Source organism: Capricornis sumatraensis, chromosome 5 (genome assembly GCF_032405125.1).
Source record: "Capricornis sumatraensis isolate serow.1 chromosome 5, serow.2, whole genome shotgun sequence".
Classification (NCBI taxonomy): domain Eukaryota; kingdom Metazoa; phylum Chordata; class Mammalia; order Artiodactyla; family Bovidae; genus Capricornis; species Capricornis sumatraensis.
In genome coordinates this window covers 79783777-79808934 of record NC_091073.1, presented here as the reverse complement: position 1 = coordinate 79808934, position 25158 = coordinate 79783777, and the positions used below count along the sequence as shown (strand labels likewise).

Below are 25158 nucleotides of genomic sequence, written 5' to 3'. Positions count from 1 at the left end.
TCTGGGAGCACAAAAGACCCTCCAAGTCACAGAGAGCTAAGATCAGCGATTGCCGTGACTTCCTTCCTCCTTCTCACCCCAGTAAACTGTCTGTGCTTGTACAGAGTGTATGCGGCCCTTGTCTGATACCCTGGCCTGAAGAGGTACACCTCTGTCACCTCCCAGGGAGGGGGCCCCTTAAAGCTGGAGGGAGAGGAGGGGAGGGAGCGTGCAGACAGCAGCATGGGGAGCGCTGCTCAGGCTTAAGCTCAATGGGTTGTTTTGAGGCTTCTAGGAGTTAATGTCTGACAGAGTAAATGCTAAATAAATTTAAAGACTAATACTGCTCAGATAGCTCATGGGCCTCCGTCCAGAAATGAGGCCTTCCTTTCTGCTGGGTGAGCTCCTAAGAGCAGGTTTGGTGGGTTACACGGTAAGTGCATGTTTAACCTTGTAAGAAATGTTTCCTAAGTGCTCACACACTTCTTGCATTCCTTCCAGCAATGGGTTGGAGTTCCTCTTTGGCATTTTAAAAAAAATTTAACCGCCTAAGAGTGATGGAATGATATCTCACTGTAGTTTTAATTTGCATGTTTCTAGTGCCTAATGAGGGCTTCCCTGGTGGCTCAGTAGTAAAGAATCCACCTGCCAATGCAAAACACCCGGGTTCAGTCCTTGGGCTGGGAAGATCCCCTGGAGAAGGAAATGGCAACCCACTCCAGTATTCTTGCCTGGGAAATCCCATGGACAGAGAAGCCTGGTGGGCTACAGTCCATGGGATCACAAACGCCTATTGATGTTGAGATGATTTTCATGTGCTGATTTGCCATTTGTGTCTCTTCTTTGGTAAAGTTTCTATTCAAATCTTTTGCCCATTTTTTTTTCAACCTTCACTTTTACAGTATCTGTAACGATGTCCATTCCCACATATCTTTTCCTACTTTTCTTTGGATAACTAGGTGGATAATAGGCCGATCTAAGAGGCTAAGCATATGTAAAATGCAAACACAGGTTTGATTATATGCCACGACATCCAGTAATTCTGCTTCCTTGCCAGCAGAGCAAGCAGACACCCTGGAACTACACTCACACCGTGTCAGGACTCCTCAGATACTTCAGTTTGGTTCTCTTTGTCTTTCCATTCAACTGGGCCTAACAGAGGAGGAAACCAAGTGCTCCCAATCTGACCCCCACACTCCAACTCTTAGGAAGCAGGTTTGGGGGCTTGTCACACCTGACACCTAGTAACAGGAAAGATGACGACAATAACGCTGATGTTGATGGCGATGATGGTGAAGATGCTGGTGGTAACGGTGACGATGGGCATGATCACCATGTTCCAGGCTTTGCACTGGTTCTTCCTATACAGAACCTCATTCCATCTTCACTGCAACCTTTTGAAGACATGGAGTCTGACGCCCACAATCATAGAATGAGGACTGATCAGCCCAAACCCACCCATGTACAGAGTACTGGAAAAGGGGGAGACTCATCAATGCACACCTCCAAAATATGTGTCCACGCTCTACCAAGCACAGTCACCTTTCTTTTTAAACGTGTGTTAAAATACTTTCATTGGTGTCTCCTTGGCTTGTCTCCTCTCTGCTCTTAAATGCAGTGTGGTCTGCAGCTGTGCCTCCATAGCTGTTGCTTGGCTGGCTCCACCATCCAGAGAGGTGAGCTTCTTGGTGTTTTCACCTTACAGAGGAGGAAAGTCTTCCTTACAGAGGAGGAAAGTGTTCGCCTCCGAAACTCTTCTCCCCAGCCTCTGGCAGGTCCCGAGCTCTGTATGTACAGCACACCTGCTGGGATAGACACATATTCCTGCCTGTCACCTGCCCACCAAGGTAAAACAGAAGTGGAGAAGTCAAGACTCATGGAATCATGCCACAAGTGGCCTCGCTTTTGTCTTTCTTTTTCCTTCATGTCCGCTCAGGGGGAACAGGTGCTAGTTGACATCTAAAGCAGGCCCAGTAACTGCTCGTGTTTATATAGAAAATGCCACTCTTGCTTATGGAAAAAGCCAATTGGTTTTGAAGACATGCAGGGCCTCCTGAGAATTCACTTTTCCAAGCTAACTCAGAGTTGTTCACCTCCCCTCGGGTTTTGTTGCTGGAGCCTCAGGCGGAGTCTTGGGAGAGAAGAGCGAGGCAGAAAAGTGCTCATAGCTGGACTCTGAGCTCCCCGTGTCTTTCTGCAGGGTCTTCACAGCCTGGATGATCCCACTGCCCTACACTTCCATGGACATGGGCAAAAGTTCTCCCTTTCGGAAATCACTTCCTCCCTCCTCAGCCCTGATAAATCCTGACCGCTTTTTCCTGGCTCGGACCCATCCATCCTGCTGGGTGGTTGCTGAGGTAGGTGCGAGGTTGAAGGTTCTCTCCCGGCTACAGGTCTCCCCCTGCAGCAGAGCCTGCAGCCCAGGCCTGAGCCACACACATCATCTGGTCAAGCCTGAGCCTCTGCCAAATTTTCCCAGTCTCCTTTTCACTGTGCTCGAGCTCTCCCACCCCCAGTTTTCCAACGACAGAAGAATGGCTGAAAACACACCAGGCTCCTCCCTGCCTGACTTGAGGCAGTAAAGTGCATGCATGCTCACTCGTGTCCAACTCTTTGAGATCTCATGGACCATGGTCTGCCAAGCTCCCCTGTCCATGGACTTCTCCAGGCAAGAATACTGGAGGGATGTTGCTATTTCCTACTCCAGGGGATCTTCCCAATCCAGGGATCAAACCCACATCTCTTGAGTCTCCTGCATTGGCAGACGGATTCTTTTTGAGTCACGTAGGAAGCCCCATTTGAAGTAGTAGTCCCCACCTATGTGCCCCTGGGAAGCTCCACCTGCTGGTGCTGGGTTTTTAAATCAAAGGTAAAGTTTGAAAACTCAACCCAGGTCTTTTGAAGAACTGGTCACCCCACTGAGAGTCCCCACACACTGCACTGTGGGAGGCCTGCCTTTCTCCAGATTCCCTTCCTGTCTCTCAGCTTCCCTTTCCCCACCCTAGGGGTTCCCTGGTTCACTTCCCTGCACAGGCCACCCCAGGGATCCCACGTTACAGAGGAGGAGGCCACCGCCGTGGTTATAGGTTCATCCTCTGCAGGCATTCTGTACTTCCCAGTTGGAGCATGTTTCTAAGAGGAAGCACAATTCTGCTTGGTCAGCAAGCCTGGGAGGTAGCTGCTTTGGGTGGTGTGGCAGTGCCACAGAGGTCCCCATGCTGCCAGGCCGATTTCCCTTGTTCTCTCCACGCAGAGATGTTGGCTTGCTGTCCATACCACTCAGGACTCACGCTTGTCTTTAGTCTTCTCGATTCTTTCCACTTTTACCTCTATAACAGCTCTCTGGAAATACAACACACACATTACACCCTTCACCCATTCAAAGCGTAAATGGTTTTCCTGTCTTCCCTACCATTCACTGTCAACACAATCAATTTTAGAACACTTTCAACACCTCATAAAGGAGGTTTCTTTTGTTTTCATTCCTGGTATCTCTTTGTATCTATGATCAGATAACAAGGATGACTGGGACACGGAGGCGAGGTGTGGGGGAAGCAGAAAGGTTGGCTGCTGGGGCAAGGAGGTGTAGGAGGGAGGGGAGTGAGGTACGCCCTCTCCTTCCTGTGGAAGCTTTGCTGGGCTGGCTCCTATTCAGGCTAAGACAGGGAGACCACCAGACCACCGCCTCAGTCACTCAGGGATGCAAAGTCACTCAGGGATGCAAACCATCTCAACCCCAGCAGTTTGAGGCCAATCCTGACCATCTCACTGTAAGCCAGTGCAGGACCTTAATTTGGAAGTTTCCCCACTCTTATTCTAGGGAGTCACCGCTATGAAGGATGAAAGTGAAAGTGTTAGTCGCTCAGTTGTGTCTGACTCTTTGCAACCCCATGGTCTAGAGCCCGCCAGACTCCTCTGTCCATGGGATCCTCCAGGCAAGAATGCTGGAGCGGATTGCCATTCCCTCTCCAGGGGATCTTCCCCACCTAGGGATCAAACCCAGATCTCCTACATTGTGGGCAGATTCTTTACCCTCTGACCCACCAGGGAAATTCCTCACTTTTTGTACAGTGGGTCTCAACATTAATCTGCAAATACCATCAACTGGTCTATCAAGGATTAAAGACTAATAGTATTTTTTAAAGATAATTATAGGTATGATTACATGCCAGTTCCCTACAGATGCTGTTCTAACCTGTTCACTCATTTAATTCTCAGGACATCAGTATCACATAAGCACTTACTACTGTTCCCATCTGACAAAGGAGAAAAGTTGGTCTGGTCAAGTAGCCTATCAAAGTCACAGAGTCAATAGGAAGAAGAGCCAAAATTTGAAGCCAGACAACTAGGCTTTAGCATCCAAACTCCTCATATTAAGACAACTCAATCTAGTTTTAATTTTACATGCTCTCCATCTGTAGGTTAACAGCTAACAGACACCACACTGGTCTTTGCGGTTGTGTCTGCTGTAGTACCTGGAGAAGGAAATGGCAGCCCACTGCAGTACTCTTGCCTGGAAAATCCCATGGACGGAGGAGCCTGGTAGGCTGTAGAGGGGGTCGCAGAGTCTGTACGACTGAGTGACTTCACACTCACACACTACTGTAGTAAGCTATGCTGCCACTAGGGGGCGACGGTGTCCACTATGTTCTCAGCCACCGCCAGATTCAGCATATCCTGGGAGACTGCAGGTATGACTTCAGCTAGATTCTTCCAGTTCAAATGGAAGGCAAAGTGCAGAAGGAGGGAACCAGTTTACAGGAGATTGCTCACTGGGGAGAGTGTGCAGGGATGTCTTTTCAGGGCCACAGGGAGGACACAGGCTCTGGAATCGCTGACTGGGTTCTTGCAGGGTCCCATGCTGCCTGGCTGGGGCTTTGACACAGAAAGAAATTAGAGTTAAAAAAAAAAAAAAAAAAAAAAGACAACCAGGACTGTGTCCAGACTGTAGTCAAGTCAATGCATTTTTCTGACCCTGAGCTTCATTCTCAGTAAATGGGCCCAGACCCCTGCTGGCAGTTGTCTGCAGCTGTTCCTTTGTAGCAGCTAAGATCACCTGGTGGTTCAGATGGTAAAGTGTCTGCCTACAGTGTGAGAGACCTGGGTTCAGTCTCTGGGTTGGGAAGATTCCCTGGAGAAGGAAATGGCAACCCACTCCAGTACTCTTGCCTTGAAAATCCCATGGACAGAGGAGCTTGGGGCAGGCTACTATCCATAGGGTCGCAAAGAGCCGGGCACGACTGAGCGACTTTTTCTTCCTTCCCTCCTTCCCTCCCTCCCTCCCTCCCTCCTTTCCTCCCTTCATCCTTCCCTCCTTCCTTCCTTCCTCTCTCTCTCTCTCTTTCTTTCTTTAGATCACCCGACTTGTGGGTGCCCCATTTGGGAGCTGTTGTGTAACCATAAGCCAGTTTCAGTGGCTCCTGGCCAAGGTTGTTGGCAGACTCAACCTGTGACACTGGGGGGATCTGTATGGGGCCCACATCCAGGCCCAGATGGCAGGAAGCATGCTCCCACCAGGCCCACTCAGGTTTGTGCTGTGTGGATTCCTTGACTTTTCCGCAGCGGGGAGCTTGAACCCATAAACCAAGCCAACTGACAAGGGTTTGCACTGCACCTAGCAAACAGTAGCTGCTTAACCAGTCTGTTTTATTGTCCTAACCAACTCTCCAGGATCTAGGCAACTTGAGATGGTCTTAGAAACCCTAAGGGCCCAGAGAAGACCTACGCCCTTTCCCAGGATTCCCTCTGCTTTCAGTTCAGTTCACTCAGTCGTGTCCCACTCTTAGCGACCCCATGGACTGCAGCACGCCAGGCTTCCCTGTCACCAACTCCCAGAGCTTACTCAAACTCATGTGCATTGAGTCAGTGATGCCATCCAACCATCTCATCCTCTGTTGTCCCCTTCTCCTCTGCTTTAGGGCTCAATTTATGGTCTATTTGGTGAAAGGTCCACAGGTGCTCGAAAAAATGTGTATATTACTGCTGAGTGTGGTTCAGGATTTGTCAGTTCGATCCTGTGGTTGCTTATGTTGTGTAGACTTTCCATATCTTTCTTGATTTTCTTTCCATACTATGCTATTATATAGTGAATGCTGCTAAGTCACTTCAGTCGTGTCTGACTCTGCGACCCCATAGACGGCAGCCCACCAGGCTCCCCCATCCCTGAAATTCTCCAGACAAGAACACTGGAGTGGGTTGCCATTTCCTTCTCCAATGCGTGAAAGTGAAAAGTAAAAGTGAAGTCGCTCAGTTGTGTCCGACTCTTCGCGACCCCATGGACTGTAGCCTACCAGTTTCCTCTATCCGTGGGGTTCTCCAGGCGAGAGTACTGGAGTGGGGTGCCATTGCCTTCTCCTATATAGTGAATAGTTCTAGGTGGGAACTCAACATGCTCTTCTCAGCATCTGATAGAACTGTTATACTAGGATACAGTGAATAGTTCTAGTATAATAGTTCTATCAGATGCTGAGAAGAGCATGTTGAGTTCCCACCTATACTGTGGATTTGTCTGTTTCCTTTCAGCTCAACCAGCTTTGGACTCATGTGTTGAGCTTCTGATGAGTGTCCATTTAGGACCCTCATGTCTTTCTGGTGGACTGGTCCTTTTATAATTGTATAATGTCCATCCTTGTCTCTAGTAATATTCTTTACCCTAAGGTGTACTTTCTCAGGTATTAGTACAGTGGTTCCTATATTTTTTAAATTAATGTTGGTATGGTATATATTTTTACATCTTTGTAATTTCAACTTACGTCTGTCACTGAATTTGAACTGTCTTGTTTCATTCTGCAATGTTTTTCTTCAGACATTTACATCAAAGGTAATTACTGATAAAAAGTGAAGTCGCTCAGTCGTGTTCGACTGTTTGCGATCTCATGGACTGTAGCCTACCAGTTTCCTCCCTCCGTGGGATTCTCCAGGCGAGAGTACTGGAGTGGGTGCCATTGCCTTCTCCAATTACTGATAAGCTAGGACTAAATTCTGATATGCGATTGCTTTGTTTTTGTTTCCTTGTTTCTGTTTTCTTGCCTTCCTATTAGTTTTCATTTAAGATTTCATTTTGATGTATTTAGTGTTATGAAGTATATCTTTTCGCATAGTTTCTATGCTTGTTAAATTACTAATTTAATCAATGTAATCTATGACTACATATGTGTGTATGTGATTTGTCATTATCTGCTGGTATCAGCATTTCACCACTTGGTCTGATGTGTGGAAATGTCACCTCCATTGAGGTCCCTTTACCTTCCTCACTTTGAAATATCACTGTCTTGAGTATCGGGTGGTGGAATAATTTTTGTTTCAATCGTCAATCATTTTTTATTTATAATACTTGTGAGGAAAAGCAGGGCCTGTCATTCTTTCCACTGTTCTGTTTTCTTTCCTGATGCTCCAAGTTCCTTTCATCATTTGTACTTCTGTTCAAAGCACTTCCTCTAGCCAAATCGTTAAGAAGAGCTCTACTAAATACTAATTCTTTTAGTTCCTTCACCTGAGAAAGCCTGTTTTCCCTTTATTCCTGAAGGTAGTTTCCCTGAATACAGAATTCACAGCTGGTATTTCTTTTCTTTCAGCCTCGAAGACTGTGTCACTTCCTTCTGGCCTCTGTGGTTTAAAATGAGAAATCCACCATTGTCATTCAGTATACATGATCTGACATCACTTCTGTCTGGCTGCTTTCAAGATTGTTTCTTTGTCTTTGGTTTTCATAAAGTTCACGATGAAAAGTCTTGCATGGATTTTTGTTGTTGCTGTTTTAGGCTCCTGTTTGGGGTTCACACAGCTTCTTGAATCTACATGTTCGTGTCTTTTGCTGGATTTGGAGAGTTTAGCTCATTGCTTCAAATTCTCCTTAGCCCCATTCTCCTTCCCCTCACCATCTAAGACTCAGCGGTAACAAACAGTTGTCCCGTAGGTCCCCTCATGTATTCAAGTGTCTGCCAATCAGACTGAACTCCTCATTGCTCAGTCAGGTCCCCAGATTCACTCCTCCATCATCTCCGCTCTGCTCCTGAGCTCCCAGTGGATCTTTAATTTGCTTTATACATTTTTGTAATGTCATCTGTTTGGCTTTTTTCATGACTTCTAGTCCTTTGCTATGGCTCTGTTTCTGTTTCTCCATTTGTTTGAGTAGAATTTTGACTTGCTTGTTGAAGCATTGTTGCAGCGGTTGCTTTAAATCCTGGCCAGATACTGTAATCCCAAAACCTGATTCATCTGGATGCTGGCCTCAGTCAATTGTGTTTTCTCATTCAGGCTGTAAATTTCTGGGTTCCTGGTACAAGAGGTAATTTCCTATTGTATCCTGGATATTTTGGCTGTTATGTTAGGAGACCCTGGATCTGGATTAAGTCTCATGGGTCAGCAGGGGTGGACCCGCGCGGGGGCAGCACCAGGCCCCAGACCACCCTGGGCTGCACTCCCATTGACTATTCAGGCTTTTGGTGAATAGTGCCCTGAGGCTCTCACTGGCCCCTGTAGGGTTGCCTGAGGGGCAGAGGGGGTCTCACTAAGGGAGAAGGTGGCAGGCCCAAGGCTCAGAGAGCCTTCCCTGGCCTGGCATTTACTGTGGGGGAATCACTTGCCTGTGGGAGACACAGAGTGCTTCCAGGAGGGGGCAGGACCCCTGCCTGTGCCCCCAGCACCCCAGTGTCTCTGGGATGGGGAAGGAAGTCTCCGATCCCCAGGGACAAAAGGCTTTGGGAACCAGGTCAGTTGTGGCAGAATCCCTTTTGCTGGGACCCTCACAGGTGACAAGCTTTTGAGGAGCCCACCACAACCCTACTGTTGCCCCAGCCCAGGCTTGGGCTGTAATTGGGCTGTGGTCTGATTCCTCAAGAACTTTAATGTCATTTGTTCTTGGACCATTTTTCTTGTTACAAATTCAACAACGCTGCAGCTCAAATGTGTCCAGACAGAGTCCATTCCCAGGTCATGCAATGTCCCTTCCCTATATCCCAGGTCCACCTGGAAACCAGTTCAGTCTTGAGCCGGGCTCCAGTGCCCCTGCTTTGTGAAATGTGACCTCTGGGCCACGGTTGGGGGCAGTTCATCCCACCACCTTGGAGATCACACACAAACCTCTAGGAGACAAAAAAGCCAGGACCATGAAGGGTCATAACTGATGGCCCCCAGACGACTGGTGAGCGGGGCCATAACTAATGGATCCAGGATGAGTGGGCAGAGCAAGATGGGGACAGTCACTGATAGGGGCTGGGGCAAGGGGGTCTGTCACCGATAGGTCCAGGACCCAAGTGGGCGGGGCAAGGAGGGTCTGTCACTGATGGGTCCAGGACCCTAGTTGGCAGGGCAAGGGGGTCTGTCACTGATAGGTCCAGGACCCAAGTGAGTGGGGCAAAGGGGCGGTCACGGATAGGTGGCTGAGTGATGAACAGGGAGTGGTGAAGCTCCCCGTAAGGCAAAGGCTGTCCAGCGAGGCCTGGGGGCATTGGGTCTCGGACAGTTCTCTCTGTAGTCTAGGGCCGTGGTGACAAATCCAGACTGTGTCCTTGAAAGCGCACCTATAAGATGGGTAGAACCAGAGCCCCTCTGCGTTTTGTCCCTGCTGTGACACTGGTCAAGGGTCCAGGGCCTAGTGAGAACCTTCTGTTGGAAAAGATTCAACCCACCTCCACCTGCTCTCCCTTCCACTCTCAGCACCAACCATGGGGCCACTACAGGTCCTCCTTCACAGCACAGCCCCCTGGGCATGTCAGCAGAGCAAAAAGCAGAAGGCTGCACACGTATACCCAGCTGTGAGGAAACTTTGAGGTTTGGGGAGGGGACTAGCTCCTTATTTGTCCATAATCAAAATGGGCCCAGGGTCTGTTTCTTTTCTGACCTGGAGCAGAAGCAGCCCTGGGGGTTTAGCCACATGGATGGTCGCCTTAGTCCTGAGCCTGGTCATGCCTTGGCCCCAGTGTGCATCACAGCCAGGACCCAAATCTCACATGCACTGGTCATACCCAGCCTCATCTTCCTTTCTCGTTGCAGGCTCTGGCATAGTCAGTGGAACTGAAGCCACCATGCTGCTGCTGCTAAGTCGCTTCAGTCGTGTCTGACTCTATGCGACCCCATAGACGGCAGCCCACCAGGCTCCCCCGTCCCCGGGATTCTCAAGGCAAGAACACTGGAGTGGGTTGCCATTTCCTTCTCCAGTGCATGAAAGTGAAGAGTGAAAGTGAAGTTGCTCAGTTGTGTCCGACTCTTAGCGACCCCATGGACTGCGGCCCACAAGGTTCCTCCATCCATGGGATTTTCCAGGCAAGAGTGCTGGAGTGGGGTGCCATTGCCTTCTCCAACCAAGTGGCTTAATCCCCATGGCGTCTTCCACTCCAGCTGAGGAAAGAAACCAACCCTAGAGGGCAGAAAGCCAGCACAGTGGGGCTCCACCTAGCTGGGGGATGAGCCCCACAAGCCCACGAGAGCCTGCAGAACTGTGCTGGGACTGTAACCAGCATCTATTGAAAACAAATAAGTGAACCCACCAGACTTTTGGGGCTTATCTGGTGGGTCATATAGTAAAGAATCCGCCTGCAACGTGGGAGACGTGGGTTTGATCCTGGGGTTAGGAAGATTCCTTGGAGAAGGGAACAACTACCCACTCCAGTATTCTGGCCTGGAGAATTCCATGGACAGAGGAGCCTGGCAGGCTACAGTCCATGGGTCACAAAGAGTTGGACAGGACTGGACTTTTTATATTCAGGTTCAACACCCACTCTGATTAAACACCTGGGAAGTCCCATTAGAGGCTGACCTACACTAGGAGCTTCCTCCTATAGCTACTGGATTAGGGGCTTTATATCAATATCAAAAACGTAGCAGCACCTATGATCAATACCACATGTCATTATTAAATTCTTAAAATCTCTGAATACAATTTTCAAGTCTCTGGGCAAAAATCAAACTATATTCCTGAAGGAAAAATATGCAATAAGTTTGTAAGTGAATCCACTCATTCATACACAATCCCCTTCAAACTCCCAGATAAACACGCACACAGGCATATTCAGACATGTACACACACCCATCCACACTTCCACACACCCTGTGGGGCACTTCCATCTAACACCAAAAATGCTTGCCTCACTGAGGCTTATCAAGTTTATACTTTTATTATACTCTGAATAGAGGTGATATTTAAAGAGCAGAGAAAATGACTATACAAAGGATTTATAGAACATTCATTTACATACTGGATATATTCTTTACAATATAAGAAAAGTAAAAATATCCACTACTAGGTAAGGCAGAGAAGGAGACACAATGAGGTCTCTGATGCCGAGAATACACACGGAGACCCTTAAATGCGGTGTGACTTAACACGTTTACAGGTTAACACTGGAGGAATACAGCATAGGTTAATGAGCAGGTTAACAGGCTCTGGCTATGAGGCTATGATGCGAGTGGGGTGCAGTCCTATACACAATCCAGCACAGTACCCCTGTGCCCATGGGCACCCCAGATGCCTGGGGATGTTCCTTTCCTGCCTGCCCAGAGCCAGTGTTGGTGGTGGGGCTGCCCAAGGTCTGAGCACAAAGCTCATGGACTTGTCTTGTTCCATTTTATGCATATGTAACACACTGTTGTTCCAGCTCCTCAGAAACCAGGAAACTCGATTCCTTTCATTCCTTACTCCAGAGGGAGCCGGTTGCTGGGAGGAACTTTCCTTGACCACTGAGAGTGAAAGGCTCAGCTGCCAGTCAGTTTAAAAACCAAATGTCATGGCTTGCATGATCTGGACAGGGACAGCCAGGGGTGGGAGAAGGTCCCTCTGTGGCTGGGGCAGTTGATGCTCCTAAGTCCAGAACCCCTCGTGAGCCCTTTCTTCCTCCGTCAGAAGGGTAAGGGACCTGGCCTGCAGTCTCTGGGTCAAACTTGTGGACCAGCATCTCAGGAGAAGGCTCCTTTGGGGGCCAGCACAAACCTCTGCTCCTCTTCGCTGAGTTCTGCTGTGAATGAAAAACTGAAATGCTGGATGCCCCACCCCAGCGACCAAGGCATCAGGCCTCTAGAGACACCGGCACATTCTCCTTGGCCGTGCCGCCACGTGTCAGAGAAGAGGGTCCACAAGGACCAAGGCAAACATTTGGCACAGAAACGAGGCACTTGTGTTGGTGCATCAATAGGAGCTAACCAGTGGACTCACCCACCTGCTTTCACACACACACACTCACACACACACGCAGTGCCCACTGGATTCGGTGGACCCCACCTCCGCTATTGCTAACTGTCTCTGCCCCACTTTAGAAACAAAGAATCCACAGAGCACATTTTCAAACACTAGCGTGATGACTGCCGCGGTGATTCCTGGTGTTTGAAGAGCTGGTACTTGATTTGGGAAGCGGAGGAGATGGACAGTTCTTCGGGGATGGAGAGCCACGGCGTGAACGTCTGGGGCGATGGGAAGGAGATGAGGGCTTTATGACGACGTTGCCCAGCTCTGTCGCTTGCTCTGGGGAGCCTGCAAGACCACTGGCTTCTCCCAAACCTCTGACCACTGACAGATTCAGGTGGACAGACCTCCACTTAGCAACATGCACATCAGCATAAACAGCATGCCTGATTTGGTGCCCAAGATGATACAGAAGAGCTGGGAACCAGTGTAGAACAACCTCCCCTTGCTCAGGTGCCAGAACACATGGATGCCAACGGGAGACGACAGGCGGGGTGGAGACAGACGAGCACTCCCGCAGGTCAACGGTTCTGGGCCCCAAGATGGCCGAGGACAGCGATACAGAGCAAGCCTGAGTCTCAAACTAATCATGTTCCACCCCTCAAGGCCTTCCTCCCCAGAAAGGCTGTATGTGCAGCCAGGAAACCACACATGGATGGTCAAGTGTTTGGAAGGCTGCTTGTGGAAACCAAATATGGATGGTCAAGCGTTTGGAAGGCTGCTTGAGGCAAAGCCAGTTTTGGCAGCCGCCCTCGGGCAATGACAGCTGAGAGCATGGCCAAGAGTCCATACTGCACTCCTGGTACATCTGCCGGGGTAGACGCATGTCTTAGAACCCTGACCTTGGCAGACGGCAGCACGTAGACACCAGTACAGCATAACAAAGGTAAGCTGTTATCATAAATAACTTGGCAAAAGTAAAATATAAATTATATGGAAATGGGGCTTTTCTCCTATCTTCTCACTTTTCCCTCTCACGGCCCAGTGTGCCATTCAGACCTGGTATGTGAGCGGAGGTGGGGAGCTGCCCCACGCTTGGGCTCTGGCCTCACCGTGACCAATGTGACCTTTCTTGTCCTCGCCGCCCATCCCCTCGCCCACGATGCCATAGTGCTCCAGGAGGGCCTGACCTGCACGAACCTTCCACCAACATGCATCCCCTTCTCAGGTTAATCAATATCTCCACTGTGGGAGGACAGAGGCCCTGGCGTGTCCACTGGCCAGGAACACTCTGACATGGCAGTGACGAGGCACTCAGGGCCACGGGGAGCAGGCTGGGCTCCCCTCCTTCCCATAAATAAACACCAGAGTGTGAGGAACAGGGGTCCCCACGTCTCCTTGAATAGTTCTTTCCCAAGCAGGGACTGGATGGGCATACCTGATGTCCAACTTCCTCTGCCCAGAAAGCACTGGGCTACAGAAGTGCATCCATGAGCTGTGCCCCTCAACTGAGGCCACAGGCGGCAAGGTTGTTTGTTCTCATGTTTGAAAAGTCGGAGGAGCCCCTTTCCCTCCTAATGCTGGACTACCAGGGTCACATCGGCCCCTCTGGAGTTTCTGGGCTGTGAGGGCTCATATCTTCTTAGGGGAGCCGATCATGACCTTTGACACGAAGTTGACGATGGCGCTGGCCGGCTGCTCGGGGTCATGCTCTGCAAACAGGTGGCACACGTTGTCCGTGGCACTGCCCTGCTTCCGGGCCACAAATCCAAAGACTCTGCAACAGGAAAGGTGGGTTAGCATGCCAGCCGAGGCCCATCCCTCCCACAGGGTGCACGCCTCTGCTTCTTCCCTCACCATCGTCGCCTCTAACCACCACCTCTCCAAAATCTTGGGGCAACATCCCCTGCCAGACACCTGCCCGTATATCCCCTCCACGCCGGCAGGAAGATGCTGTGCCCAGACTTCGCAGGGGAGGAACCTAAGGAGCAGGGCTGGGAGGGCAATGAGACTGGGACCTGAACTTAAGACTTGGGTCTAGCCTGGCTGGAACCCTCCAGACCCGTCAGCTCCTGGGCACCAGTCCCGAGAATCTGGGGAGGACCCTTGCTTTACCACAGGAGCTGCCTGTTCCCTCCCCACACCATCAGAGCAGACGGGCGCAGACAGGCACAGACACCTGCAGACGCCAGCACCCCAACCTCGGTTCCTGGGGTTGGGGGGGCTCTGCCTAGATGCCCACACTTCCAGCCACTGGGGCTGGAGGATGAGGGGTGCTAAAAACACACCAGGGGCTCCCTGCCCAGGCCACATATGTGCAGGAGAGGAAACTGTTTAAAAGAACAGCACAATCTATTTTTTCTGAATAAGCTTTCGTGAGCCCCAAACAACACAATAACTACCATTATCCAAACCCAAATCCCTGGATTATCCCTTATCTAAGGTCCTTCTTCTCCTTCTCAGAGAAATGAAGGATGTTTTTATCTGAGCTGAGTGGTTTCCACCCCACAGGAGAGACAGGCCAATGGCACTCAAGTGACCCTCCGGGGCAGCAAACCCCATGTATGGGGAGCGCATTTGGTCCTAAGAGCCAGAGCTGGGGTGGCCTGGGGGTACTGCCCCTTCTGGGGAGCTGGGCAGGCGGCCTAGCACTTTATCAGATGCCAAGACAAAGCTACAAACACAAACTTGGGATCCCAGGAGAGGGCTCCTGCAGTGAGACATTTGTGGTCATCAAATTTAGGTGACACAGACATGGCCACCTGTGGGGGTGTAGACAGCTCTGGGGGATCTGAGGTTACATGGGCAGCAGGGCTGGGGTCTCCCTCTGGTCTGGGAAGCACTGACACCTACTGCACCCACGTGGCCCTCCCTCCTAACACACCAACCCCCTCCTCAACTGCCGGAAACGCCATGCAATCTGCTTCATGCTATTTATACCCTATTTTATGGGTCAAATGGAAGTTTTGCTCATTCAGAGAAGAGTAAACAAAAAAGTTAACCCTTGGCAGGCCCTTTCTGCATAAAAAGAACACTTGCATTTTTGTTTAAAGCCAAACCCAAACCCATAAGCATTATTTGTCATCTTCCTCTTTGGAGATCTGCAGTGGAGTGAGTGTCAACTGAGAGAGGACAAAGGCAGGCTGGCAACGTACCTCGAGCAAGGGCCGTCTGTGACCCACCTTGCAAATCAGAACAAGAGAAGAGTCACGTCAATTTCTTTATTAACTTAAAAAGCCAAAGAAGCACGTGCATCGCTTAGTAGGGATACGGGCATCTTACTTTCTGTCCTGTGGATCCAGCGCACAGAAGATCACGCTGCTCACAGGGTAGTGTCTCCGGAAGAATAGCCTGCAGGGACACAGGGGAGCACAAGCCTGTCACTGGGGTCTTGCAGTGACAGTGCTACCCTAGGAGGGCCCCCCCATGAGGAGGTTTAGCAGGGGCAGAAGTCTATTTTATGCTTTTACTGGTCATCTGGAGAAAAGAGTAGAGTGTACATTTGTTAGAAATCAGCAGACATATGAAGCTGGGCGCTTGGGAAGGAGCAAGTTTTGGGGTGAACGCAAGTACCGTGAAGAGCAAAATGGAGAAACTGCATCAAACTGAGTGAGTCCTGGCCTTCCTACCTTCATCCCAGGAAACCACCAACTATCTACAGCCTTAGATGACTGCCTGTGAAAAGGGCTTCAGTATATAGCCCGCCATTCTCCTGCAAGAGGAGCCCAGTCACCCCCATAAGGGATCTACTGGCCTGCTGTAAACTGTGCACATTAAATTCACTGGGAGGTGCTGCTAACACCAGGCCAGTACAGCCTCTGGGGGAACCATCAGAGGACCCCTCTGTACTGGTCCCAGCCCCTGTCACTCGTCCTTTGCTTCATGGCCAGCCCTCCCTGCTCCTCTGAGCTGGCCAGCCCTGTGTTCCCCACTCCAGATGGACAAGTGCCCCCTCCTCCTGAGGGACGTGGTGTCCCCAGAGGCCAGCATAAGAGAAAGGCATGGGCGGAGCCAGGCACCTTTCCATGGGGGATCCTGAGGACACAGGATCAGGATCAGCTGTACAGTCATGTTCCATCTGGCAAAAAGCAAGCTCCTGAGCGCTGCAGGCACAGCCCATCCTCAGGGTTTTGTAAGCACATGGGGAAACCAGAGGTACACAAAGAGCACACCAGTAGCAGAAGAAAATAAAGGCTGCAAAGGAAGAAGCCATGCTGTCCCGCCTGATCCTGTGTCCACACTTCGGCCGAGCCAGGCTCACAGATTGTGTCTATTTCATTCGAGTTGCAAACATTCCGAGACGGTTACCTTGGTGCAGCTTGAAATGTGAGGGAACTGAGTGCAAGGCATGCTGAGCCCGCTGCACGGACCACTTGGGTCAAGAGGGAAGTGAGGACCCCAATTTGAGCGGCAGAACTCACACCCCACCCCATACTTCCCGCCTATTTTATCCTGAGAGCAGTGGTTCAGAGCCCCTCCCAAGCCCGGGGCTAGCTCTGGAGCAGGGGCCATGCTGGGAGCTCCTCGGGCACTGGTGTGGGCGCTGCCCTTCCAGCTGGCATGGAGACTGGTGGCACCCTACCCCTCGAAGCTCCTGCCACCACTCTGCTTTTAGCTGATTGGGCTCCTTCATTAATTACAGCAGGCTGTTTCCATTGCAAATAAAAAACTGCCTCTGAAATGCCTTTCATCCTGAGGTCAAAGGCTCTGTCCAGGCACCTAACCCTGCTCTGTGCTCAGGCTGGAGCTCCACAAGTGCCCCCTCTCCCTGAACCTCCGCTCACTTGGAACCCACTCAGCGACAGCTTGGCGGGAAGTTCCTGGAAATTGAAACAGCATCTACTGCCTAGATGTTCAAATGTTGCTAACTAAGATATAGTACTATACAGTATCTAAATAATAGTTAATAATTATTAACATTTATTATTCTTTCATATTATATATATTATATAATTAACATGAACTGAATACTGAAATAATATCTAACAAGGTTACACTCTTACCTGAAACAGGATAATAGTTATAACTTCTGTCATAACTGTTAGAAGTAATGACACTAAAGCAAAGATGAATAGAGTCTATCATAGCCACAGAGTGTTTTTACAGAAATGACTTAAAAGATTTTTGCATTTGCAGATTACACACACATTGTGTGTTTATCTAAGAGATACTCAAAGATCTATGTATCTTTTAAAAAATTTTACTGATTCTTTAAAAAAACAGCACGTGGGCCAAATGTTAATAGTTTATATATGTCTCTGGGGACATACCGAACATCAGGACAAAGCACAGACTGACCGGATCATTGATTCGTTCCTGAACCACAGAGCTCTGCCTGGGTGACCACCACACGTCCAGGGGCCTGAGCAGAGCTGGTAGGAGGTCTAACCCCAGGTGAGGCCAGAAGCCTTGCCCGCCCACCCTGGCAGCCCAGCCGCTGTGCACACTCACTTCCTCTGGTTGTCCGTCAGGGTGATGCCCTGGGCCGACACCTTGAAGTGCACGACTGTGGACACAGGAGGTGGCTCCTGGACTAGGGTCATGCTCAGGGCCTTCTGGATGGCTTGGTGGCCCGTGAGGGACTCCATCTCCACGGAGTTCAGGTACCACACATTGCAGGCTGGAAGACACAGGGGAAAGCGGCGTTAATGCATCTGCTAGACTCAAGGGCCCTGGGGCTTATGAATGACATGCATAAACTCGTGGCCAGGTGTACCTGAGGCAAGCACCCTTTATTTCTAATTCCAAAGGTGTGGAGAGTGAGTGACTCAGAGACACACACACACCCAGCACTGGAGTCAAGGAGACTTTGCCCACTGGTCAGGATGCATTTCCACGTCTGCTGAGTTATTTATACCTGGCATCCCTGGGGCGGTAGGGGCACTGGAGGCACCTCCTCAGTCTCAGTGTGGGCCTAGATGGGACGAGAGCCCAACCACACCTGCAGTTAAGGAAACATCCCAAGAGGGGAGCGTGCCATCTGGACCCTAAATATCCACCCTGCACGGAGTTCTAAAAGCACAGGCATCCAGAAAGAGCTGCTAAGAACAAATGACTTGCAGTAACTCAGAATACAGTGTGCAGGCAAAGAGCTGGGACAGCCTGTCCCATCCACACACTGCGGGGCACTGGGGGCTTGTCCACTGCCATCACCCCTTGGAGAGGCAAAGAGCTGATTGTGAATGAGGCTTTGTAAACAGCCTGAAGGCCTTTTGAGCCTAGCTCCCTGCATAAGTTAATGGGTTGTTGTGACCATGGGACATTCAGACTCTGCTTGAAGTTCAGTTGTGTAGGAGCCGTGACCTCGCCTGGCCACTCCCCAAGGATGTGTCCCCTCCAGGAACAGAGCTGCTCTCATTCCCCACTCTGCCAGATGTAGCTCTGAGAGTAAGTAGGGGTATCTTCACTCCATCTCTAAAGGCCTCTAGATATTCACTAAACAGAGGCAAAAGTGCTTTCCTGTGACTGGAACGATTAACCGGGCTGTGTCTTCCTTTGAGAGAGTCTCCCTGGAGGCCTGGCCACCAACTGGCTCCGCCTCCATCCCAACTTCTGAGACCGAGCAGCAGTCACACCTGTTGGCAGGTGTGCCGCCACGTGACCACAAAGGTGGGTTAAGAACAGAAATAAAGTACAGTGTCCCTGCTGTCAAGATGTAGGGCACCCACAGGAACCCTGTGGCTTGTCCACAGCCCTCTTAAGCTGGGGTTGCTAGGACTGCTTCTAATGCCGCAATAACGGCCTGGCCTGAAACTAATAAGCAATTACAGCAAGGCTGCAGGAATAAGGTGAATATACAAGTTAATCACTTCCCTAAGAACAAAAGGAATTTGGAATTAAAAACACAACCCTGATTTATATTAGCACCCCCAAAATGAAATAGGTATAAGTCTAATAAAATATTGTATGTACAAGATCTATATGAGGAAAACTACAAAATGCCCACTAATAAAATCAAAGAACTAAACTAAATATTCCATATTCATGAATGGGAAAACTCAATATATAATTAAGATGTCAGTTCTTCCCAATGTGATCTGCAGAGGCAATGAAATCCCCATCTAAATTGCAGCAACTTACTCTGTGGGTATGAACAAACCTACTCTAACGCTTATATGGAGAATAAAAGACCCAGGGAAGTCAACACAATATTGAAGAAGAACCAAATGAGAGGACTGATAATATTAATACTTGACTTTAAGACTTAATAAAATGTCAGTAATCAAGGCAGTGTGGTATTGATGAAATAATAAGACAAACAGATGAACAGAGGAATGAATAGAGAGTTCAGAAATAGACCCACATAAATATAGTCAGTTGATCTTTGATAAAGGAACAAAGGAGATACAATGCAGCAAAGACAGTCTTTTCCCACAAATGGTGCTGGAACAACTGGACACCCACATGCAAAAACAATCAATCTAGACACGGACCTTAAACCCACCACAAAAATTAACTCAAAATAGAAGAGACATAAGTGTACAATGTAAACTATAAAACGGTTATAAGACAGGAGAAAACTGAGATGACTTTGGTGATAACTTTCTAGATACAAAAGACACGATCCACGAAAAGAAGTATTGATGAAGCAGGCTTCATTAAAATAAAAAACTTTTGCTCTGAGAGACACTGTGAAGAGGTTGAGAAGACAAGCTGCCTTCTAGGAGAAAGCATTTGCAAAAGACAAATCTCACAAAGAACCAACATATACAAAGAACTCTTAAAATTTAACAATAAGAAAACAAATAACCCTATTGAAAAATGGACAAACAACCTTTACAGACACCTTACCAAAGAAGATATGAAGATGGCAGACAAGTACATGAAAGATGCTCCACGTCATAAGTCACTGGGAAGATGCAAATTCAAATGACAGTGAGACACCACTAACCACCTATTCTGAATGACCAAAATCCAGGACACTGACAACACCAACTGTTGGGAGGGTGTGGAGCAGGAGGGAGTCTCATGCATTGATGTGAGAATGCAAAATGGTGCAGCCACTTGGGAAGACAGTTTGGTGGTTTCTCGCAAAGTAAACATACTCTTACCATATGATCCAGCAACTGTGGCTCCTTGATACTTATCCAAAGGAGCTGACAATTACGTCACATGAAAACCTGCATGCGGATGTTTATAGCAGTTTTATTCACAATTACCAAAATATATAAGCATTCAAGATGTCCTTCAGCGGGTGAATGGATAAAGTGTGGTATATCCAGACAATGGAATATTATTCAGCACTAAAAGCAAACAGCTCTCAGGCCCTAAAAGGACATGGAGGAATCTTAAATGCATACTACTAAGTGAAAGAATCCAACCTGAAAAGGCTCCACATACTGTATGATTCTAATCATATGACATTCTGAAAACCTGAAGCCACAGAGACAATAAAAGGATTGGTTTGCCAGGATTTGGGGAGGAGGGATGAGCAGGTGGGACACAGAGGATGTTTCGGGCAGTGAAACTATTCTGTGTGATACTACAATGGTGGATACATGTCATTAAACATTTGTCCAAATCCACGGGCTTCCCAGGTGGCGCTACTGGTAAAGAACCCATAGCCAATGCAGACATAAGAGACTCAGGTTCGAACCCCGGGTCCAAAAGATCCCCTGGAGGAGGGCATGACAACCACTCCAGTATTCTTGCCTGGGAAATCTCCATTGACAGGGGAGCCTGGCAGGCTAGAGTCCATGGGATCTCAAGGAGTAGGGCACGAATGAGGCAACTTAGCACGCACGCATGGAACGTACACCAGGAGTGAACAGTAATGTAAACTATGGACTCCAGGTGACTGAGATGGGTCAACATAGGTTCATCAGCTCTAATAAATGTCCCACCTGCTGGAGGATGTTGTTAATTGAGAGAGGCTATGCATGTGTGTGGGGACGGGGGATATAAGAGAAACCTCTGCAGCACCTTCTATGAACCCAAAACTGTGCTAAAAAATAAAATCTATTAATAAGAAAAGAGTGCCCCCAGTAGCTCGCTGTCTGGGGGTTGGTGTCACCCTGGGTCAAACTGTGGACTCATTGATCACTTTACTATGTATCTGCTGGAGGGGCACGTTACCCACAGTCTATCTGACCATTTCCCCAAATGAAACACAGGTTGTGACGTTTATACCACTAAATTTGGTCTTGTTCAGCCTGTGGAGTCCTGGCCCTCCCGCCAGGACACTTGCCCCGTCACCCCCAGCCCAGTCCTCTGGTGGCTTCTACAGAAGGAAGCCTCCCCTGACACAGCAAGGAAAGGAACCCAGACTGCAGGCAAGAAAGGAATCCCATCTCTGCCCAGGAGCCAGTAGGAGAGGAAAACACAGCGAGGACTGACCTGCCCCTTGCTTCAGCAGCTCGGCCGCAGAGTTGGCCGCCGTTTGCTGAGGATTTTCGGCTATTTCCTCCAACGGATCTGCAGGAAGAAGGAGCGAGAAAACGCATGACAATGTGGATGCTCATGACTGCATCCCGGAGGGTGACAGGCAGGCTCTGCAGAGCTGGGCCTTCCTCCTGGCAACAACAGCTGCACCCAGAGAAGCCATCATCACACTTCAGGCAAAATCTGGGATGGCACAGGCCAGAAAATTACCCTTCTCATCTATGAATTAATTCATATGAACAATTAACATTTTGAAACTAAGTCACATCTGCCTATATTTAAAATTAATCATCTTTCTGGAACATAATGCAATTATGTGAACTTGAGATGGCCTAGGAAAGCAGGGATATGTCTGATCATATGCTGTGGGTACTATTTTTAAAAACTCTTTTCCCGTGGATAGTTTGAAACAAATACAAAGGTAAAGAGAATAGTTCATCTAGCACCTAAAGTCAACAATATCAACATTTTTCTGATTTTGTAGAATTATAAAAATGAAATGTAAATGACCTTACAGGTCTCTGAGTCCAAGCATTTTATACTTCTGAGCTATAGAATCTTTGCTCCACAAAAGCTTTTCACAAAGCCATGATATAAAGATATGAGCGGAGGCTGTAGGGGCAGTGGGCCACCTCTTCTTACCTGACCTGACTTATTCAGGGTTTACCCACAGACATGTGATAGAAAGGAAGTTTTGGTCTGATTTTTCTCACTGAATCCTGTGGATTCCAACACCTTGTGAATGACCCCACACAGACAGCCAGAGCAGCCCTGGGGCTGCGGCAGCATACCTCTATCCGGAATGAGCAGTTTGCAGGGCAAAGCCAAGGGCGTAATGGAATGCTGACACACCAAAGCCGTCAGGCTCCCTGTGAATGGATGAACAGCAAACAGGAGTGAGCACAGCCCTAAATACTGCATTGCTCAGCCAATTCATCTACTGAAAGGAGGCTGCTGTAAAGCATGACATCTTATATTTTTAGCAACCTACATACTCAATAACTGTGGGAATCTGTGCAAAGCTTCAATGAAGCAGCAAGTTCAGCAGACGGCGAAGGGGCAAGTAACAGGACTACAGATGATTCTCACTAAACATATGCCACTGCCAATTTATAAAGAACAAGTCACACAGTCTGCTGATTCTGAGACTGCTCCCATTGGCACCACCAAATTGTCTCTGTAAGGTGATGCTTTGGTTTGCTCAAGCTCTGCCTGCGAGTGCATGCCATCTTTTGGACACGCCTGTAGGGTCAAGCATTGGAGAAGGAAATGGCAACCCACTCCAGCATTCTTGCCTGGAGAATCCCAGGGACGGCGAAGCCTGGTGGGCTGCCATCTATGGGGTCGCACAGAGTCGGACATGACTGAAGCGACTTAGCAGTAGCAACAGCAGTAGGTCAAAAATTATCCTTCTCACAGGGAATCTGGGCTTTTCTTGTGCCTGGTGGACTGCCAACCTTCTCTGCTCGCTTGCATGGACCATACCTAATGGAACCTGCATTTCCAATCCTAGCACGGTGCCTTTTATTTACCTAGTTTTAAGAATGCTTTTAAGAGCAATTTCATATCCAGTTTATTTTCGAAATGATAATTGAAGGATCTAAAAATGGGAATGAAAAGTAGATGCTCTGAGTGAAGCCCCAGCAGAGTGGTGGACCAACCAGAGGGAGCTCATGCTCATGGGTTCAGACACCATGTCAGGCGCTCAGCCACTTACCGAAATATGGTTCATTGGAGCACCCTTTCAACCTCACTCCTTTTGGGGTACACTCAATCAAAAAATGCCGAACAAGTTCATTGGCCAAATCTCCAGCTGTGGGGAGAGATTTAAAAGAGAGAAGAGCATTTTTAAAAATGAGAGCATGGGAGGATGAGGGAGCATGAAGGGGAATCTGGCCCCTGCAACAGGTAGGCTGCCAACAACCACTTCAGGAATAGCAGCTGGATTGCAGGACAGTGGCTGAGCACTGCCTGGGTGGGCAGCTAGAACTCCCTCCAGTGACCATGGCCGGAGGCGGAGGGATCCTTGGGAGAGAGCCTCAGACATTCTGCAGAATTCCCAGTTATGGGAATGAGCAGCTAAGAACTGAGAACATGGACCTCCAGCTCCTTCACCTCCTAAGAAGCAGCATGATGTCCAAGAATGAATCACTGGAAAGAGCTGGAAGGGTGCCAGTCTTCTGAGTAAGATTTAGCCAGGAGTCAGGTACCCAAGCCCCTCCTGAAAGCAAGCCCTCTAGTCATATTGCTACTACACTGTGTTCGTGCCAGGCCACAAGCTCAAAAAGAAAGTGCATCTTGAAAAACCACAGAATGGCAAACTGTCTGGTGGTGGAAAAGTACAAATAACAAACAGAAGAAAAAAGAAGTCACCGCTGTGCTAATGAACCCCGCAGACCTTCATGCTTGCTGTGTCTCTGTCCTACCTCCTTCAGCACCTTCCCTGAGAATGTGTCTCCATGGGAACGCATTTCCATGGGAATGTGTCTGCTGTAACTTCTAACATTTCTGATGGCCAGGTCTGCTAGAGGCAGGTTTGGGCCCCACACCTGGCCCACAGCAGGTTCCCTAATAATGCTTATTATAAACAACAGTGACAAATACCAACATCAGTGTCAGCATTTCGCAGGGGCAGTATAGCTGGTAGGAAAGGAAATGATCAGATTCCATAAAAGGCAGTACTGAATAAAAACGGGGAAAAGAACACTTTGCCATTCAGCTGTGGGAGGAAAATGATCCATGGCTTATAAACTGAAGGGAGACCCAGAGTGTGGTCTGGATGACGGTGGTGAGAAGTGACTCAGTGGGAAACCAGCTGTGTAAGGGTTTGGAGAACAGCCTCCGCCACACGTCTGTCGCTGTTCTGTCTCCGGGGTACCAGGGGTGGCTGGTGACTTGCTGGGCTTTTTCCTGGTTTATTCAACTCTCCTCTCAGATCTGTCCTTACACTGTGAAATCCAAATGCCAGATCCAAGGGCTGGATGAAGACTTGGCAGCCAGATAAAATTTCACCAAGAGGATGCCAGCAACGCTGCATGTCCAGAAATCTGCTATTCTAAAATCCTCTATTTTCTTGCCTTCGCCTGAAGAGTGAGTCGATATTGACCTTAGAGGAGGATGTACACCTGGAGGTTACGGATTATACACTACCACCTGTATTTCCAAAAAGATAACACATGCAGGAAAAAAAAAGTTTTGGCCTAGTTTTGAAAGCTCCAGCTGAACACCAAGGGGGCAGATTCTGTGCTCATTCTGGTCCACCCTTCCCTCACCCAGATGAGCCCAGGTGCCCCAGCAAGAGTTATGTGACCTGCTCACATTCCAGCCCACAATCTCCATTTAGGGGAAAAGAATCTTTTCCCTTTCCTTAGAGTTTGTGGCATAGTTGGTAAAAAAAAAAAAAAAAGGCACAGAGGGCAGGATGAGATTAAAAAAAAAAAGAATAAACCAGAAGCCATATATTAGGGGACAGAGGAAGGAAGAAAGTCCGTTGCTTTGTTGGGAACCGAGCTTGTCCCTGAGGGAGCAGTGAGAAAAGACCTGTTGATATTTTATTTGAATGGGTGGTTATCAGCATGAGCTCAGGAATTTTTTTAGACGGGTTTCCCAGGTGGCGTTAGTTAGATGAAGAACCTGCTTGCTAATGTAGGAAACACGTAAGAAACATGAGTTCTATCCTGGGT

The 25158-nt window shown here is 48.8% G+C and overlaps 1 protein-coding gene across 6 annotated transcripts in view; it reads right to left on the bottom strand.

Annotated features, from left to right (window-relative positions):
- Positions 1 to 11124: 11124 nt before the first annotated feature.
- Positions 11125 to 25158, bottom strand: part of TNS3 (tensin 3) — a 222311-nt gene continuing 208277 nt past the window's right edge. For all 6 annotated transcript variants that reach the window (XM_068973010.1, XM_068973012.1, XM_068973011.1 and 3 more), the window contains 7 exons: positions 23193 to 23288; positions 22267 to 22344; positions 21431 to 21508; positions 17546 to 17714; positions 15377 to 15445; positions 15250 to 15276; positions 11125 to 13871 (listed from right to left, as the gene is read on the bottom strand). In XM_068973010.1, the coding sequence (XP_068829111.1) occupies positions 13727 to 13871; positions 15250 to 15276; positions 15377 to 15445; positions 17546 to 17714; positions 21431 to 21508; positions 22267 to 22344; positions 23193 to 23288 (662 nt within the window). In that variant the 3' untranslated portion in view covers positions 11125 to 13726. The remainder of the gene's footprint in view (positions 13872 to 15249; positions 15277 to 15376; positions 15446 to 17545; positions 17715 to 21430; positions 21509 to 22266; positions 22345 to 23192; positions 23289 to 25158) is intronic.